The sequence below is a fragment of the Setaria viridis genome, chromosome 2 (genome assembly GCF_005286985.2).
Source record: "Setaria viridis chromosome 2, Setaria_viridis_v4.0, whole genome shotgun sequence".
NCBI classification, from domain to species: domain Eukaryota; kingdom Viridiplantae; phylum Streptophyta; class Magnoliopsida; order Poales; family Poaceae; genus Setaria; species Setaria viridis.
In genome coordinates this window covers 34460510-34477852 of record NC_048264.2, presented here as the reverse complement: position 1 = coordinate 34477852, position 17343 = coordinate 34460510, and the positions used below count along the sequence as shown (strand labels likewise).

At 47.0% G+C, this 17343-nt stretch overlaps 2 protein-coding genes and 1 pseudogene across 3 annotated transcripts; 2 read left to right on the top strand and 1 right to left on the bottom strand.

Moving 5' to 3' along the window:
- Positions 1-331: 331 nt before the first annotated feature.
- On the bottom strand, positions 332-2061 carry LOC117845676 (splicing factor U2af small subunit A). Of its 2 annotated transcripts, none has more exons than XM_034726740.2 (2): positions 1914-2061; positions 332-1739 (listed from the first exon to the last, which is right to left on the bottom strand). In XM_034726740.2, exon 2 carries the CDS (start codon positions 1379-1381, stop codon positions 527-529), a length of 855 nt encoding a protein of 284 aa, XP_034582631.1. In that variant the 5' UTR covers positions 1382-1739; positions 1914-2061; the 3' UTR covers positions 332-526. The 2 variants fall into 2 exon arrangements, with proteins under 2 accessions (XP_034582631.1, XP_034582632.1); XM_034726741.2 differs by having other exon boundaries at positions 332-1434; positions 1914-2045.
- A 221-nt stretch (positions 2062-2282) lies between these two features.
- LOC117845675 (protein PIN-LIKES 3) lies at positions 2283-6935 on the top strand. Its single transcript, XM_034726739.2, has 11 exons — positions 2283-2567; positions 3248-3423; positions 3558-3637; positions 3751-3875; positions 4685-4806; positions 4917-5138; positions 5238-5330; positions 5534-5634; positions 5782-5834; positions 5994-6182; positions 6303-6935. The coding sequence occupies exons 2-11, from the start codon at positions 3289-3291 to the stop codon at positions 6428-6430; spliced, it is 1248 nt and encodes a 415-aa protein (XP_034582630.1). The 5' UTR covers positions 2283-2567; positions 3248-3288; the 3' UTR covers positions 6431-6935.
- Positions 6936-8964: 2029 nt separating this feature from the next.
- LOC117843183 (protein PIN-LIKES 3-like) lies at positions 8965-13012 on the top strand (annotated as a pseudogene).
- Positions 13013-17343: the final 4331 nt, after the last annotated feature.

The following is a 17343-nucleotide window of genomic DNA, read 5'->3' as shown; positions in this document are numbered from 1 at the left end:
CATGGAGTTTTGGAGTTGGGGTTTGGCTGAATTTTTGTTGGAGTTGCTAGAGTTTAGGAGTGGAGCTGTGCCAAACAGGACCTAATTGTACTCCATAACTTGGAAGAAAAAATCATGGTCAAAACCACCAATGATCTACTGACGGGCCCAAACATAGATAAACATCAGGACATTGTATTCGGAACAAAGCAGATTTGTTTGAAGCCTGAGCCTGTGACCTGTCTGAAAATCGTTACATATATCTTTGCTGAGCAGACAGATGTACTCAATGCAGAGCATGAACATCACACAGAAGGCAGAACACCGCGTGATCAATGATCCTCAGCACAAGTTCACAATCAAACAGGCAACTAGATTTCATCAATACATCCGAAGCAAGTTCAGGGACAAGAAGTTCAATTTGGTCACAAGTAGAAACACGAATTTTGAGTTCAATTTACGACCTGGTCCTACCAGTACAAGATGACAGTTTCAGAAACCTGGCAAACTAACCGAGCCGTAGACACAGGCACAGCAGATGCTCTGCTCACACCTGCGCGGCCTCCCTCTCCCGGTTCCACTGTTCGATCCTTGCCCTCCGCTCCTCGCTGCCTTCCCTCACCGGGCTTCGGCTCCTCGAACGCCCGCGCCGGCGGCGGCTTCCGTCGCTGTCGTGGCTGCGGTGCCTCTCGCTGCTCTTCCGGCTGCCACTGCCACTACGGTAGTGGTAGTAGTAGTCGTAGTCGTCGTCGCGGTCCCTCGACCGCGACGAGCTCCGGCGGTAGCGGTACGGGCTCGGGCTGCGGCTGCTCCGGCTTTGGCTCCGGCGGAACCTGTGCAGGTGGCCAAACAGCTTCCGCCGCAGGTCCCTCCGGATCTGCTTCACGTGCATGAAGTTGCAGTAGCCGCCGCGGTTGCAGCTATGTTCCTCGAACTGTCGGCAGGTGGCCTCCCGGAAGTCCGTCACCGGCGAGAACTCGGCGATGATGGGGCGGCCCGAGTAGTAGCGGCCCTGCAGCGCCTGCAGCGCCCGCGCCGCCTGCTCCTCCTCCCGGAACTGCACGTACACGTTCCCGATCATGTGATCTGCGAGGTTGTCGCAGACGTGGAGGCTCTCGATCTCGCCGTGCTTGCTCAGCTCCTCGAAGATGTCCTCGTAGAAGTCCTCGAAGTCCTCCTGGATCCGCTCCGGGTCGATGGAGTTGCCCTGCGCGTCCACGCCCGGGGTGATCATGTCCGGGCGCTGGTACATGTTGCAGAGCAGCAGCGTCGGCGAGATGGACGGCTTGTTGTGCAGGCGGGAGCACCGGTCGCCGTGCCGGCACGCGCCGATCTTGAAGTAGAAGGGGCAGTTCACGCGGTCCTTCTCCGTGCCAAAGATGGAAGCCAGGTGCTCAGCCATGGCCGCCTGATTCCTCCTTTACCTGCTCTATTCGATTCGTCGCCTAGAAATTTCTGCAGGATCAGAAATTGAAGGCGCACAGGACGCAATAGCTAGGATTAGCACACGAATAACAAGTCCGGTAATTGTAGGGTCCGAAAACTTGACAGATAACCGCATCAGAGGCTACTGCAATCCCAGTCGGTTTCGGGATTTGAATTTTTCCAGGAGAAGAAACCTTCAAAATAGCATCCGCTTAAATTTGGGGAAAAATTAACAACTAGCATAACTGTGAAAGAAATTTAACAGAAAGGAAACTATCTTTATCCTCAAATGCTTGGATTTGTAGCGGAAGATCCAACATCTTCCGACCTGATAACTGATAAGAATCAACAGAGAAGGCATCAAATCGAGGGAAAGAAATGGGAATGGCATATGCATGTAGCAGCAGGCGCAAAGCGATCCTAATTCATGACCCGATAAGCGCGCGCATCTAGGCATCTCGAGAGGCAAACCAATGCGCCGCGAGATAGATGCGGGGGAGGAGGCTTACCGGAGAGCAGCGCCGCCGTGGTCGGAGGGGAAGCAGAGTACGGACGCGCAGGATTCGGTGGATGCTTCGGCTCGCGTCTAGAAGCGCATATAACGGGCGGACGAGGTGCATCTGGCCGCTAGTTTCCAATCGGACGGTCGCGGTTGGCCAGACTGGTGGTTACTAGAACCTTCTTCGACCGTGCTGGGGTTTCTGGGCTCTGGGGGAGCCCATGCATATAGCCCAGCCCGCGCGATGGACGACGGATCTTTTTACGTCTTTAGGATTACAAGACCATCAAAAGCCCACGATAAGTGTTTCTTGTTTCGGACAGGGAGAAATTTGAAGAAGCTCGAAACTCCTCACGCAGCCCCCACACGTTCCGCGATCAGTCCACTAAATAGACCCACCGCAAATAAACGCGCGACGGGAGAGAATTCCGAGTTCAGAGCACACTTGGAGCCCGACGGGCGACAGCGAGCCAAGCAAAGGCGGCCACGGAACAAGCCAATCCCGCCGCCACCACCAGCTCCGTACCTCCATCGCGTCCTCGCAAAGTCGCAGGCCGGGCGACACAATTCCGAGAGTGGGGAGAGGGAGACCGAGAGTGGGGGAGGGAGCTCCGCTTCGCCCTTCTCCGCATTGGATGTGATCTCGGAGCGGCTGAGGATTGAGGTACGTCCTGCATCGCATTACGATGCGCGCGTGTTCTTGATCGCTCCCTCCCATCTTCCCCTCCCCCGCCGGCTAGTCCCAAGGGGATCCCAGTCGATCGGTGTTCTTGGATTCCTGGTTTGCTTGTTCAGTTTCTTTCAATCATCGGGAACTGCCACCGCCTCCGCGGCATTCAATTCGCCCACGTCTCTCTATGTCGTTGGCTTCTTAAATGAAGCCGGTGCTGAAAGTCCGAAATCCCACGGCCCGATTTGGATGGGTACTCCACTACTTGTGATTTTAATTTTTTTGCATTTCTCGTGAGGAGCGCAGAGCTGCTCAGTCGGCGTGGCTGACTCGGATTAAGATCCTCCTCTTCTTCGTCATCTTGCTCGTTTCTTAATTTGCTTTTTCGCGGGTGGAATCCTTCGAGGGGAGGGGAGTAATAAGATTGCTTATGGCATGCGGTTGTTTGGCACATCTGGCATCCTATCTTGAATTCTTGATTTGTATGGCCCCATTGTTTGGATGGCTTTGGTGTTTCTTCTTTTCTTGATCGCTTTGTTGTATGGGCTGTTTATTGATCATGCATCATCTCAGATCGTTCCGGCTGTTCACAACAAGGGTTATGTGGTTTAGTACTTCTGCCTATTATAGTTGCGCATCAAGCTCTTCCATACATATTTGGTGTTTTCTTTCAGGATAAGAATCATTGCATACTTTTGGATCCTAAAAGGAGAACATGGGTCTCTTAGAGCTCTTCGTCACAGCATGCGTGCCAGTCTTTAACATGCTTCTGGTAACTGGTGTTGGGTCCTTCTTAGCAACTGATTTTGCTGGTATACTTAGCAAAGAAGCAAGAAAACATTTGAACAATGTAAGTGATGTAAAAGGCTGCATGAAAGCAGAAATAATCTTAACAAACAAAGAATTTCATTTAGCATGATCTATAACTAATACCCACCGGCCACCACATCCTTCTCTGAAATTTTCTGAATTATTTATTTGCAGATAGTATTTTATGTATTCAATCCCTCCCTTGTTGCAATCTATTTGGCGAAAACAATCACCATGGAAAGCTTGGCTAAACTGTGAGTATTCAATAATGGCAATTAAGTGCTACTCTGACTGTCTGACATATCCAAATACTTTAGTGTATTGTTGTAATTATTATTCAGAGGATTATTTATGTTCCCTTATTCAGGTGGTTCATGCCAGTGAATATTCTTCTTGCTTTTACCTTTGGTTTATTCTTTGGATGGATCGTGGTAAAAGTTACAAGAGTACCTGCCAAGCTAAGAGGCCTCATTTTGGGTTGTTGTTCTGCTGGTAACCAAGTGTACTTAACTACCTTTTCTTTGAAATTATTGATAATTCTACTTCAATTTGTAGATAAACATAGTGCAGAACCATCTTCCACACTTAGCCATTAGTTTATCCACCTCTGTGGTTTCGTTGTATCAGTTTTTAGTATAGTTTTCATTGTAACTGAGGATTGGCAAGTTCCAAGCTGGACTTGTGTTCCTAGTCAATTCGAATAAGGTAGTCACAATGATACAAGTAAAACAAATTACATAAAAATGATAAAATTGAAAACAATGGACAAGTGGGGAATCACGAATTCAAGATATATACAAGTGAGAAACGACAGCTAAATAATAAAGTTTCATTGTAAAAAATCTTACCTTTTGCAGTAACATACAAGCTTCCATACACCAGTTGCACTAACTAAATCAAAAGCAAACCACTAAAAAGCAACAACCACTAAAAAGTTGTTGTTATGTTAGAAAAAGTCACTGTCTTCAATTATAGCTTATACAGTGAGGAAGTGACCAGCCACTAATTGGAAGTCCTGATGGTTCAAAGATGATTCAAGTTTAGTTTCATATGTACATCATTTATGACTTGAATTAGAAGCAAAAATGAGTTAGTCTCTGACCGGGTCTGCAAAGCCAAGGCTCTTCTCAGAATATTTCAGCTGCTCCTATTTATGCAATGTTATGTTGGGGTTCAGATATTTAATCCCTGATTAGGATTTGAAGTCAATTGGTCATTGACAGTGAAGTAAGACACTTCTAGGAACCTTGTCCTTTTCTTATCTTTTCAAAAATTACAGTTAACTTGCTGGTTGGATGCAGGCAATTTGGGCAATATCTTTCTCATAATCATTCCAGCTCTTTGCAAAGAGAAGGGAAGCCCGTTTGGAGAACATGATGTTTGTCAGACTTATGGACTAGCATATTCTTCACTCTCAATGGCTGTAAGTCAATTGCTGCTTGAGTATATAGTACAATTTCCAGATCACGTAAGCCTGTTATGTTTGCATTCTTTCGCAATACTCAGTCACTAACGTGAATGACTTCACTGCAGATCGGTGCTGTGTTTCTATGGTCGATTGTGTATAATATTGTTCGTGTCACCTCAAATGTGACTGTGGGAGATGGCAATGCTCAAACAAACCAAACAGAAGTGTTAATTCCAGGAAGTGCTACAGAAACAGTTGCTGAAGAAAACTGCTCAGCCTTGAATGATCACAGTGATGAGCGTACACTCCCGTTGATATCCACGGATATACCTCCAACTAAAAATAAGGTTTCTCACTGCTGAAAGAATTTTCTTCCAGAAGTCGTACTGCTGTATATGTTCTACTGTTTGCTTGCTTGCAGCACTATAAGATTAAAATTTGTGTAGGTTCCCCTGCTGGAGAGTACATGGAAGTTTTTATCATCGATTTCCAAAAAAGTTGACCTGAAGAAGCTCTTTGCTCCTTCAACCATTGCAGTGGTACACTGGTTTGGTGAACTATTAACTCCATTTTAGTGCCCTCTTTTTTTCTCTTGGAAACTGGCAGCAATTGCTGCAGTCATTATATTAATAGCATATTACTGCAACTTAAAATTTTGGGAGTAAACCCAAATAACCCCAATTTGTTTGATTGGATGTCTTTATCCACCTTTTTATTCGAGGCAAATTATCGGCTCTTGCAGATTGTTGGGTTCATAATTGGAGGAACACCTTTAATCAGAAATGCTATAATTGGAGACTCTGCACCTCTGCGTGTCCTGCAGGAATCCGCTGAATTGATAGGGTAAGGCCTTCACTTTCTTGATTTTGTGGTCAGTTGTAAAAATTGACCCCCTTGAAAATAATGTCAAAAAAAGAGAGGAAAGCTCTTAATCATTTTATCTCTAGTTTGTCTGCACATCTGATCTTTCTCTTAGGTGTTTTCTGACAGTGGAGGAGCAATTCCATCGGTGACATTGATAATGGGAGCAAACCTTCTCAACGGTAACCGATCTGCCCTTAATTTCTAGACACCAGTTTAATACTACTCCCATTCCCATGTGCTATCTTTCACCGTCACATAAAGACAACAAAATGAACACACGAGTCTGAATACTGATGATGGCAACAAGCTGCAAGCATGATGTGTGAAACTGTTACCAGGAGTTCGAGGTGGGGCAAGAGTTCAGCCGTCCGTGATTGCCGGCGTCATAGTGGTCAGATACATCCTGCTCCCCCTTCTCGGCACCGGGCTGGTCAAGGGAGCGGTCCGCCTCGGCCTCATCCAGCCAGACCCTCTGTACCAGTTTATCCTCCACCTGCAGTACGCCGTGCCGCCCGCAATGAACATCGGTAATGCACACTGCACACGGAGCCTTGTCGGTTTCTCGATCACAGTTCTTTTGTGTGTTTGCGAAAGAAGGAAAAAAAAAATCCGTGGTGATTGATTGGAGTCGGTGTCTTGTTTTCCAGGGACTATAATGCAGCTGTTCGGCGTGGGGGCGAGCGAGTGCTCCGTCATCTTCGTGTGGGTGTACGCGCTCGCGTCCGTCGCCGTCACTGTCTGGTCCGCCTTCTTCATGTGGACGCTATCGTCGTGATCTGGGGGCATCGGAACGCGGCGAGGCCGGAACGTCGTGGGTGTCTCTCCCTGTATCGTCTTGCTGGAAATAAAGCGCCTCTGCCCTCTGGTTTGTTTGCCGAGACAAAGTGCCGCGTCCGCAGCGAGCAGCCGAGCACGGGCGTCCTCGTCCCTGCACCGCCGACCCGCTTCGCTCCGCCCCTGCGCGCCTGCTGCTTGGGGCTGTCGGGTTGGCAGCAACGCAACGATCGCGGCAGGCAGCGCCTTGTCGTCCCGTGCCCACTGCCCTCAGCCCCTCAGGGCCGCACGCCACGCCCGCAGCCGCAGCTGTCGTGCACCCGCGGGCCGCGGCCCGGGGCTTCTTGTACGTTTTCCTCGTCGTCATGGCTGGCCTTGTGCCGGACTGCTGGTCCGTTTCGCAAACGTATACGCTGCCGAGGCAACCACGGAGCGTGCCGGGTCTATCCTCTGTACCATGACCAGATTTCACTCTCCTTTCACTTTAGTCTGGGATTGTCTTCTCATTGAGATTTCATTTTTCCATCAGTCAGCGTTGGTAACCACTGGATCTAAATCTAACGATCCAGATTAGCACCATGCTTCTAATCTCCTTCCATCTGCCGTCTCCGTCTTTCTCGTGACTCCCCCGCGACCACCGACTCCAGCGAAGGTGGCGCAGCCGCCCACAGCTGCCGCCTGCCGCCCACGCTAATCCCTCAGTGAACACGCCCCTGCCACCCCCACCGCCCACTAGGGCTCCTCCACCGCCCGGCTCCGACTCTCCCGCCCAAAACTCCGGTCCGTAGGGTACATGTAACCCCTAATCCCAAATCCTCAAAACACTAACCCCAAATTCTTTTCCCCATTCAATTTTCAATACAATTCGGACAATTCGGTGATTGATACAATTCGGTGATTGATGGATGAACATTCAATAATCTAACTCTTAGCACATAGCTCAAAATATAAATGAACTCATATACCAGCCCACGTAATCTTGAAATATGTGTACGAGACTATTTCTTGATCAAGACTCTTCTCTCTTTCTTTCTTCCTCCCTCTTCCAGTTAAACAAAATATTGTATTTTAATCCTATAAGCTACTCCCTCCATTCCAAATTATAAGTCATTCCAAGAATCTTGGAGATTCAAAGCATTTCAAGTTTGACCAAAATTATAGAGAAAATTATAAAAATTTATGACATCAAATAGATATACTATGAAAATATAATTGATGAAGAATCTAATGATACTTAGTTGACATCATAAATGTTATTATATTATTATACAAATTTGGTCAAACTTGAAATACTTTGACTCTTCAATATTCTTGAAAAAACTTATATAATTTGGGATGGAGGAAGTACCTGACATGCACGGAGGCTTTAGCCCTTGTTTACTTCACCCCCAACTCCTAATTTTAGCACTATGCAAAAAGAAGATTCCCCATCACATCAAACTTGTGGTACATGCATGGAGTACTAAATGTAGATAAAATTAAAAACTAATTGCACAATTTTGTTGTACTTTGCGAGACGAATCTTTTAAGCCTAATTAGTCAATGTTTGAACAATAATTCACAAATACAAACGAAACGCTACAGTATGCTACAGTGCCGGCACAGTAATTTTGGCACTCCCAATTTTGACAACAAGGCCTTAGTTATAACGTCGGCTCGCACTTTCATCAAAGAATTATTTACTGTCCCCGTCTACCGGGTTTCCTGGATCTGTAGAAAGCAAAGCACGTTCGGGGAGATAAGCTTGAGCGCACCATGGTTCGTATTCTGTTACAAAACTAAACCAACATGTTGTAGCTCGGCCCACATCTTTTGATCGACTGTTGTGGAGTCTAAATCTTTTCAATTTTGTATTCTACATTTCTGCTCTACGTTGGAAGAACATTTCAGCGGATGCTGGTCCCAAGTCCCAACGGGGTCCTTTCCTGCTCCAAGCGATGCACAGCGGCGTACACCACCCAAGATGCTCCGTTCCGTGCATCAAGATCCACAGTGCTTTTTCTGAGCAGCCGGGGCAACTGTAAAGGCCTAAAGGGTGCAAGGTGAGCACGTGCAACACGTAGAGCATGGCACGGCGCCGCACGGACGACGTCCAGACAACCAAGACGCTACAACAGTCAGCACAGGCCGCTGAACAAGCCGCCGACGGACGACGCTGGCGGCTGGCCACGCCCATGCACACGCACCCCACGCGCGAGCAGACGACAGGCGGAGGAGGCCGGGAGGCCGACAGCGACAGGCCTCACCGAGAAGAAGAAGGTCGCCATGGAAGCAAAGCAGGTCGCCGGCGCATTGGAGGACGTGTAGTGCCCAGGTATGTTACTGCCCCCCTCCTCTGTAGCATGATCTATGGGATCCCAGCTGGTTCTTCAAAACCTTCAATTCCTACGCCTTCCGTCCGTTGTCTGGTACTCTGGAATGTATGCGCTTTGGTTTTAAACTTTGGATCGAAACTTAGCACGTTGCACATTTCTGTTGTTTACTTTTTTTCTAGGAAAAGAAAGCACTGCAAGATTGTTAATCCTAAAAGATCATATGGGTCTCCTGTAGCTCTTCGTCACGGCATGCGTGCCGGTCTTCAACATGCTCCTGGTAACAGCCGTTGGGTCCTTCCTAGCAAGTGATTTTGCTGGCATACTCAACAAAGAAGCAAGAAAGCATCTAAACAATGTAAGTGGTGCGGCTGTTGATTTGCACAGGCGAAATGATAGACGCTTAAATGAATCACAATTGCCAAAATAGTCATTATCGACCTAGAACAATAAGTTTCATTTAGCATATATAGTGTTTTGTCATAGATTCATAGTTACTTTTTATCTTACTGGTATAGAGGACAGTTGCCACCGCATCTTTTCCCTGAAACTGAATCCTTGTTGTCCACAGCTTGTGTTCTACGTATTCAATCCTTCCCTCATCGCAACCTATTTGGCGAAGACAGTCACCATGGAAAGCTTGGGTAAACTGTGAGTCCCATATTTATACATTAAACTGTTATTCGATGGTCTCAGTAAATGGTAGCGTCGTACTTCAAAATACTTTTTTACTTACTACTATGTCATCAATAAGAACTACATAACAGGATTACTGGTGTTCCATAACGCAGGTGGTTCATGCCAGTGAATATTCTTCTCAGTTTTATTTTTGGTTTATTCTTCGGATGGATCCTGATACAAGTCACCAGAGCACCTGCGAAGCTAAAGGGCCTCATATTGGGTTGTTGTTCTGCTGGTAACTAAAGAGTACCTGTTTCTCTAGCATGGTCCTTTTTGAAGGAGGGTTCTAGTTCAGACTTTGAAAGGAAAGTTCTATTTTTATTGGCTGCGCAGAGCTCACCCTACCTTTGGAAATACATAACTTGTCTGAGAACATGAACCTCATCTTGATACAAACCTGATGGCCTGAATTCTTTCTGGAAAAGTCCCACAATTTTGTACAATATTTATGTTTTTTTCCTAAACGGAACATCATTTATGAATGGAAATAAAAGAAGCTATAATTAGCTAGTCTTTGGTCGGATCACCAATTCTAGCTAAGGCTTTTATCGGAATTTTCAGCTGGCACGATCGGTTGCGCCTAGTAGGGATATGGTAGTAGCAATAATACTGATGAACCAAAAATGATACAATGAGACAAATGCATGATATATTTGAAAATTACCTTTGTAATGAAACAATTTGCCATGATGTTATTGACAAAATGGGGTACTTTTGGTCTTAGGGACTGGTTACCTGATCATTGAATGTGAAATTGGGCACTTTAGGACTTTGGATTGAACAACAACTTCAGCTTAATTTGAGTTCAATCTTGCTCGATCTTTTTCTTTTCAAAAAGAGCAGTCAGTTTGGTTGGATGGATGCAGGTAACGTGGGCAATATTTTCCTGATCATCGTACCAGCTCTTTGCAAAGAGAAGGGAAGCCCGTTTGGAGCCCCTGATGCATGTCAAACTTATGGACTAGCATATTCTTCACTCTCATTGGCAGTAAGGCAACTGTTTATTTTTCTTAATAACAATCACCGCATCACGTGAGCCTGCTCGGATTTGTTATTGTTAACAATTTGGTGCCACTATCGCCAATGATTTACTGTAGATTGGTGCTGTGTTTCTGTGGTCATTTGCGTATAATATCATACGTGTGACATCACAAGTGTCTGAAGGAGATGGCGATGCTCTAACAAACCAGACAGCAGTCTTCATTCCAAGAAGTGCTACCGGACCTGTTTCAGAGAAGTTCTCGACCTCTATAATGAACGAATGCACACTCCCATTGATATCCACAGACATACCTCCCAACAAATCTAAGGTTTTGTAAAAGATTTATCTTCCCCATGCAATTTTGTTTCTCTGGCTTGCAGTTGCAGCACTACAGATTTTAATTTTTTGTAGGTCCCATTGTTAGGAAGAGCAAGGCAGTTTCTGCCATCGATCGCTGGAGGAGTTGACTTCAGGAAACTCTTTGCTCCCTCAACCATTGCAGTGGTACAGTTTCTTTCATAAGCTATTAATCGTATTGTTTGACAACCCAGATAGTACCATTTTGTTTGATGGGTTCTCCCATTCGACTTCAACAGAATGTCAGAATATCCATTTCAAACCAAAGCAATTTACCGCCTTATTTCGTAGATCGTGGGCCTCATACTCGGAGCAACACCTCTAACTAAAAATGCTCTTACTGGAGAAAATGCCCCTCTTCGCGCCCTTCAAGAATCCGCTGAACTCATAGGGTAATCCCTGCGTTTTCTTTGACTTCGTGGACACATATACTTCACGTTTTCCTTATTTCCCTTGCACTTTTTTGTTGCTGTTTTTCCTCTAAGCATGTAGCTAACATTACTGTAGAGTATCCTACCTCTTCTTGCCAAAAAAACCAGATTAAAATGTGCAATGCAGGAACGAATGAATTCTGATCATTTTGTGGTTCTTTTCCTGCACAGCGGAGCTGCAGTTCCAGCCGTGACGCTGATAATGGGAGGAAACCTCCTCAAAGCAGGTAACTCTCTCTCTCTCTGATCGCACGTCGCGTACGGACGCAGCTGTATAATTGTTGAGCTGAAGCACACGATACATGGACTCTTCCCAGGCTTAGGAGGAAGATCAAGCGTTCAGCCGTCAGTGATAGCAGGCGTCATCGTCGTCAGATACATAGGGCATGTTTGGATGCAACCCTGAATGATTTGCCTCGGAGCATATGCTGATGCTGCCTGCAAGTTGCCTGCGAACGTGTCCCATTTTGCGTGGTCAGGCAGGTGGTAGAGTGAACTGTTTGGTTGAAGCCTGGAGTAAGCATCGAGTAATGGCACTAATTAAAATTCAGGCAGCAACAAGCAACGCCGGCACTCGTTTTTGGTGGCCTGGTGGAGGAAGCAGCTGCTTGGTGCACAAGAATCGAGAAATAGCAGTAATTAGAGCTTAGGCAGCAGGTACAAAGGCCTGGTAGAGGAAGCAACTGCCTGGTACAGGCAGCTATCCGGGACTCACGGGCAAAGTACAGGTAACGATCTATCCATGTAAAATAGGCTCAGGGCTGCAACCAAACATGCCCGTCCTGCTGCCGCTGCTAGGAACCGGGCTGGTCAGGGGCGCGGTCCGCCTCGGCCTCGTCCAGCCCGATCCCCTGTACCAGTTCATCCTCCTGCTACCGCAGTACGCCGTCCCGCCTGCGATGAACATCGGTGAGCGAGGCTAATCTTTTCTTCCGTGGGAGAAAATGTAGATTATATTTGTTGCTGATTTTCTCATCGGATCTGTCGTGCGGATTCGTCGTCAGGGACCATGACGCAGCTGTTCGGCGTCGGGGAGGGCGAGTGCTCCGTGATCTTCGTGTGGGCGTACGCGCTCGCGTCCGGCGCCGTGACCGCCTGCTCCGCCTTCTTCATGTGGACGCTGTCGCCGTGACTCGTGTGCGTAGTGCGCATGTGCCCGTGCCGGTTCACTGGTGTGCGGTATGCAGTGGAGAAGGCGGCGGCCACGTCTCTAGTATCGCGCTGTCTAGCTCGTTGTATCGCGTTGCGGGAAATACAAGCAGCTCTCTGATCTGGTTTATTCGCTGGAAGAAAGAGTCTGAACCGAGAGCCTGCTGCCACGCCGGCCGGGCCCGCGCCGACGGCAGCGTCCGCCCCAGCGCGCGTGGGCGTGTGGCGACCCTCGTGGCGCGGGGCCCGCGGCTGGAGGACACGCGAGCCCGTGCCCTCCCCGCCTCCCGCACCGGTCGTGTGACTAGCTAGCTACTCAGGAGTCTCGTGGGCTCGTGGCGTCACGCCGAGGCATTCGTTGACGGGCGTCGGCCTGTTTGTTTGAGCTATCGATTTTTTTGAAAATCTAGCCGCCACGCTAAAAAAACTGTTGTCTACAGAATATACTGGTAAAAAAAGTAGAGTGTTTGACAACCTAATTTTCTATTAGAATATTATCTGTGCTGAGTGTGTAATAACATGTATGCCCCTGAAAGTGATAATACCTTGTTTAGTTGCTAAAAAAAGCATAGAATGCAATAACTATATTAATTTTTGACATTACAGGTTCATTAATTTTTAATTAAAGCATCAATTGTTATTACTAGATCCTATTACAATCTTTCCTCGTACGTCCAAAATAACAAAAGCAACTACATGAGCAATCATGCTATCAAAACCGCAGCAATGAAATTCCGCAAAGCACACATATCACTGTCCTATATGAAACACTTCCATCATGAGTAATACTTAGTACCATCGTGACCATCATTATCATCAATATAGTTTTCAAAATCAGCATCATGGTAGCACTACCTTTTTGGAAGAGCCGTGATGAGCATGCGCGGCTCTCGTTTGCTTGCCCCGTTGCCCGTTTGCCGAACGGAGCCGCGGCGCGCGCGCGGGGCGTTTGACGTTTCCCTCGTGGTGGATAACGGGCTGGGGGAGAGAGAAAATCTCAGCTGGCCTGGCGGCGTAGCAGCCCAGCCCAACACGCGAGTCCTGTTTTTTCTTTCTTTCTATTTTCTTGGCACGGAACAGGCAGTCAGGCACGGCCGATCCCCCGCCTCAAAAAAAAAGGAACGGCCGATCCGAGGCGGACTAGCAATCGGGTCGGGTGGTCGTCAACTCGTCATCCTGCCTCTCCCGGACCCCAGCCGTCATGCCCAACATGACAACAGCAAGCGCCCGTCAACGAATGCCGAAGTCATCTCAGATTCGATCACTCCGAATTTCTGATCCGTGATATCAGCTCTCCTCTGATCTGTCCTCTCCGGCGCCCTTCCTTTCTCACGCTCAACAGGGGTATTTAGATACGAGGTGCTAAATTTTAGCAGGGTTACATTGGATGTTCGGATGCTAATTAGAAGGACTAAATATGAGCTAATTATAAAACTAATTGCACAGATGAAGTCTAATTCGCGAGACGAATCTATTAAGGCTAATTAATCCATCATTAGCAAATAGTTACTGTAGCACAACATTGTCAAATCATGAACTAATTAGGTTTAATAGATTCGTCTCGCGAATTAGATTTCATCTGTGCAATTAATTTTATAATTAGACTATATTTAATACTCCTAATTAGTATCAATTATGCGATGTGACGGGTGATAAAGTTCAGTAAACACCCCTAATTCGCCCAAGATGCCCGGTTTCCCGTCAAAACATCGTTAATTTCTCGCAGATTTCACCGATCCCTACGCCTACCGGAGGTCCGGAGCTGCTGCCGCTGCTGACCTGCACATGCATGGCATCCCACAGAGGCACAGGCACCGCACGCCCCGGCGGCCCCCAAAACCAAACGCTCCCAGCCTTTATTTTCTTCGAACCGAACCAAAACCAAGCCAAACAAGCAAACTGTGACGCGTGACGAAGGACGGCAGGAGCGGCGCGCAGCGCTCGACCTCCACGGGTCCCCCTGGCGCGCCCCACCGCTCTCGCCGCATTCATCGTCACCGCCGGGCGCCGGCCCTACGCTCCGGCCTCCGGGCCCCGGGGGCGGCGATGGACGACGGACTTCAAGCAGTTCCCAGGCTCCCCCTCTTTACTCGCGTCTTTACTAGCGCCCCCCCGGACCAGGCTACTTACCCCACGAGAGGCCACCGCAGGGAGGAGACCGGAAACCATGCTCGCCCCCGGTGCAAGTGGCAGTAAAAAAATTTTAACTCGTAAGAACACAAATTTTTGGAGGTTTTTACTCGTGAAATTTGCTCGTTTCTAGTACAAGCTTGGGAGGTTTGGCGGAAACAAAGTCAGGATCACGCAAGCACTCACAAAATGCAGTGATTGCAGAACAGTAAAAACTGCACATACGCATGATCTTTTTTTTTTTTTTGCCCTACATCAACAACTGCATCATAGCGAACCGTGTGCTTTTGGGATAGGTAATGACGTTGCAACACCCGATTTCAACACGTACAACATAAAGGCACACAAAGCTTTTGCGTGTTCTCAGAAAACAAAGCAAGATTGCAGGGAGCGAGGGAGGAGTACATGGCTACACCGGAATGGTTTGCTGGGATACAAGGCTCCAAAAGCCATCATAACCAACTATTCTGAAAGAGGAGCGCGATTTCGTTTCTTAGGGGGAGGTCACATGGTGAGCCCTGCCCTCCTTTGCCTTTTTCCTTTTCTTTTTCCAGTAGTAATCATGCTCTCGGTGTTTTCATTTGTGATTTGACGACATAGCCCTATAGTTTAAAGAGTGATGTGTTGTATAATTTGTCTCTTTAATTACATACATCGAGAAGACATCGAGCGAAACATTTCCATGCACGCTAATTTTTTTTTTATTTCTCTGAAATAGACACGCCACTTGGCTCAACCTACACCAATATTGTGCTAAATGCAAAGAGAAATTTCGTAGCACCTTATTTCATTCAGGAGAATTCCTGTAGCTATCAGGGCCAATGTCTCCCCAAGTTGAGCCAAGTGTGCGCTGGTATTTGTCGATTTCAGCAAGCAGAAGTTCCCAACAAACAAAGACCTCTGCCTAACAGGAGAAAATGCTCCAATACCTAATTATCATGCGCATGCCTTGTAGACACAACCTTTTTCTCTCACAACGAGAGAGAGAAAAAAAAGCAAGCTCAAAAACAGGAGAAATAGTCAATACATGTGGCCAAATTTCCTCCAACTTTTCCCAGTTCGCCGACCAATAATTGGCTTATACTGCACGGTGGAGGGTTTGGAGCCACGGAGACCGGCCACACACCTATCAGTTCACTGTCGCCTCTCGGCTTAGGCTGTTAAAATAACACAAAAGATTCCATCATCTAAAGGAGATATTTCCTCGGGAAATTGTGGCTGCATTTCGTTCTTATCTCCCTCTCTCCCTCCCCCCCCTCTCTCTCTCTCTCTGTGTCAGTCACACGCATGCGCCGATCGAGGTATGGAAATTGCGAGGGTTACTTTTGACAAAAGATTTCTTTCTCCCTCTCAGGATAAGCTTGCACGCACTAGTGCAAAAGAGAGGGAGGGAGTCTGAACGTGAAGGTACACGAAAATAGACGGCTTTGGTTTGAATACGGAAAAGGAGAAAAAGATGGCATGCCATGAGGAAATAGGAAGCTGGTAACAGTGCTCCTGTTTGTGTTATTGCAGGAAAAAGAAGAAGAGGGTAGTCGACAGGTGCACGCAAACATCACAGTACGCAATTGTTGCACGCCTTCTGCAAAAACAAACCGATATTTTTTAATAAATTTTATAATTTAAATCAATGTAAATGCGATGCTTACTCTAGTATAATAAAAAAAAGTCTCCATTGTGCATCTACAAGACAAATATGTACCTATGTTTATGTTTTGGACCAAATATTTAAAGTTAATTGGCAGGGGTTTTGTCAAAATCAAGTATCTATGAGCGACATGGCTAAACCAACCCAACTGCCAGTGCACACGAGAGATACGTGGTATACGTCCATGGACCATGGCGCTGTACTTTGCAGTCGCAAACGTGATTGCGTCCTGGATGCGTTTGTACGCCGGAGCTGCGGCCAGCGACACAGGTACACGTAGCTGTTGCGTATATTCTGCTTTCACTTCACCGGAAAGTTTCAGTATATTCCTGCTCGTTCCAGAGACGCACGCCACGTGCTACAGCACAGATGCAGTCAATAATTTCATCTTTTTTCCCCTCTCCCTCACCCCTTTTCGCCCATTTAAATCAATCGGATTTCTCCTTTTTGGCACGATGCAGTTTGTACTGGCGACGTGTTGTCCCAGCTGATCTAGCTGCTTCCCACTGAGCAGACTCCTGGCTGGCCTGAACTCCTCCGTGAATTTCTTCAACAAATAGTCCAATTTGGCTTATTTTTAGTGAAGGGGGAAAAAAATCTAATTCCACTTTGAAGGGTTTATACCCAAATATTCCATGCCGCCAGGCCAGCTACGAATCTTGGACTTAGCCTCCACTTTTTTGGCCTCCTTCCAAATTTAACAAATACACCGCACCAAATTACCACGTCAGGACGGCAAAACAAGCCGCATGCTACACCACAAAATTACAGACCAAAAGGTGGTGACTGGTGAGATTAAAGAAGCCAACGCGAGGGCGATAAGGACGAAGCAAGCGACACGTGCTGGACAAGTTTAAGTTAGGAAGTGGCCAGGGGCGGTATAATAACAATAAAATAAAGCGGAAACTTTTACTTTATTCGATTTGCAGGGCTAATTCTTGGCACGCACTCAATCGCTGCTCGAGCCTAGCGTATCATTTTCACCTCCCAGTTCTAAAACAATTTCTTCTTCCAAAGTGACCCGCAATTATTTCGGAGGACCACGCGTAAATGGAAGAAATTCATGCAAACCTATACGCATGCTTTGCCGTGAAGGATCAAGCATTGCACCTTGCACGGGACAAAGAGAGAGAAAAGGGCTCAAATCAAATTTTAATCCGGGGCCCGCGTGTTGTTCTGGTACTGTTTGATGTCAAAATCGTCTGGAATAAAAATGGTGTTTGC